This window comes from Austrofundulus limnaeus, unplaced genomic scaffold (assembly GCF_001266775.1).
Source record: "Austrofundulus limnaeus strain Quisiro unplaced genomic scaffold, Austrofundulus_limnaeus-1.0 Scaffold117, whole genome shotgun sequence".
Taxonomy (NCBI): Eukaryota; Metazoa; Chordata; class Actinopteri; order Cyprinodontiformes; family Rivulidae; genus Austrofundulus; species Austrofundulus limnaeus.
The window spans coordinates 1493566-1494937 of NW_013952519.1; the positions used below are offsets into that span (position 1 = coordinate 1493566).

Sequence of the window (1372 nt, forward strand, 5' to 3'; positions counted from 1 at the left end):
CACACACACACACACACACACACACACATTTTATATGTATAAATAATAATCCAACGAACAGTTGCACCAAACCAGCTCTGTTTTCCTGCAGAGACCCTGAACATGACCTGTTTCTACCAGGAAATTCCAAAGCGAGTCCGATCTGTGACCTGCAGCTGGAGTCAGGAGGCCAGCGTTCAGCCTGACGCCTCGCTGATCTTCAGCAGGTAAACAATCACCTTTTTAAAGTACCTGTCGCATGCATGTCCTTTAAATACAAAAAGTCAAAGAAAACATCTTTACATTGAAGAAACTTGACATAATACATGATTTTATTCATTTTGTCACATAACTGGCATATTTTCTTTTGAAATTGGCTCATAAAAAAGTGAAACAGGAAGTGACAGGGGAGCTCTACGAAAACAAACTTTCTAGTGTTTGTTTATTGAAACAATATTATTTGAACTCTGACTCTTCTTCATCTCTCTGATAGTGACTCAAAATGATCTGAAGAAACATCAGATTCTTCAATGCTTTATTTACATGCAGACATTCCCCTTTGACATCACTTCCTGTTTCTTCACATGCAAATATCTCAACAACTGTTCATCTCAGCAGTGTCAAAGTTTTTTATTTTTTTGCAACATGTTATTAATGTTCCTTTTCCAAAAATGCTTCATATTTATTATAAAAAATGTGACGTCAGAGGCACTTTAACTGATCTCCTTCCTGTCCTCAGAGAGTCTAAAATCCTATTCTGTCGCGGCGTCTTTAACCCCGTCTCCAAACTCAACGTGTCGGTCAGGATGAAGGACTACAGGACCGGGAGGGAGATCTGGTCTCAACCTCATCCTGTGTTTCTATTTGATGCAGGTTAAAAGCTCCACAACATCCCTGCTTACCAGTTTTTTATTATTATTTTTTGTATTTATTAGATTATTTTGATCATAAAGCTCTTTAAATGTTCTGGATGAGTCCAACCAAAAACTGAATCTTTGTCTCGTCTCCTCAGTCAAACCCCTTCGGTCAATTTTAACGGTTCTGGGGTCCACTGAGGACTCTCTGGTCGTGTCGTGGAACAGCAGCGTCGACGGCGGCTGTCGGCTCCGCTACAGACTCAACAAGGCTCCAACCTGGACCCAGGTCAGATTTAAAGGGATCCTTGATTAGTTGTAACATTAGACTTTATTTGATAAACATTTATTTTAACTGTAAAATAAATACTGTAAAAATACTGTAGGCTGATTAGTTTGTAAATTTTTAAAAATATATTTTAACACGGACGGAGCCATTTTATTTACACTCAAAGCATTCTGGGTAAATGATGATGTGGATAGGTCCTCGGTGCGAGGCTGCTAGCGAGCTATATCCACCCTGAAGGTTAATCTTGGAC

General features: G+C 39.2%; 1 protein-coding gene across 1 annotated transcript in view; it reads left to right on the forward strand.

Annotated features, from left to right (window-relative positions):
- Positions 1-1372, forward strand: part of LOC106521888 (interleukin-6 receptor subunit beta) — a gene marked incomplete in the record, with an annotated part of 19323 nt that overhangs the window by 3762 nt on the left and 14189 nt on the right. The window contains 3 exon segments of the mRNA XM_014014644.1: positions 92-206; positions 719-852; positions 992-1122. Coding sequence (XP_013870098.1) covers positions 92-206; positions 719-852; positions 992-1122 — 380 coding nt within the window.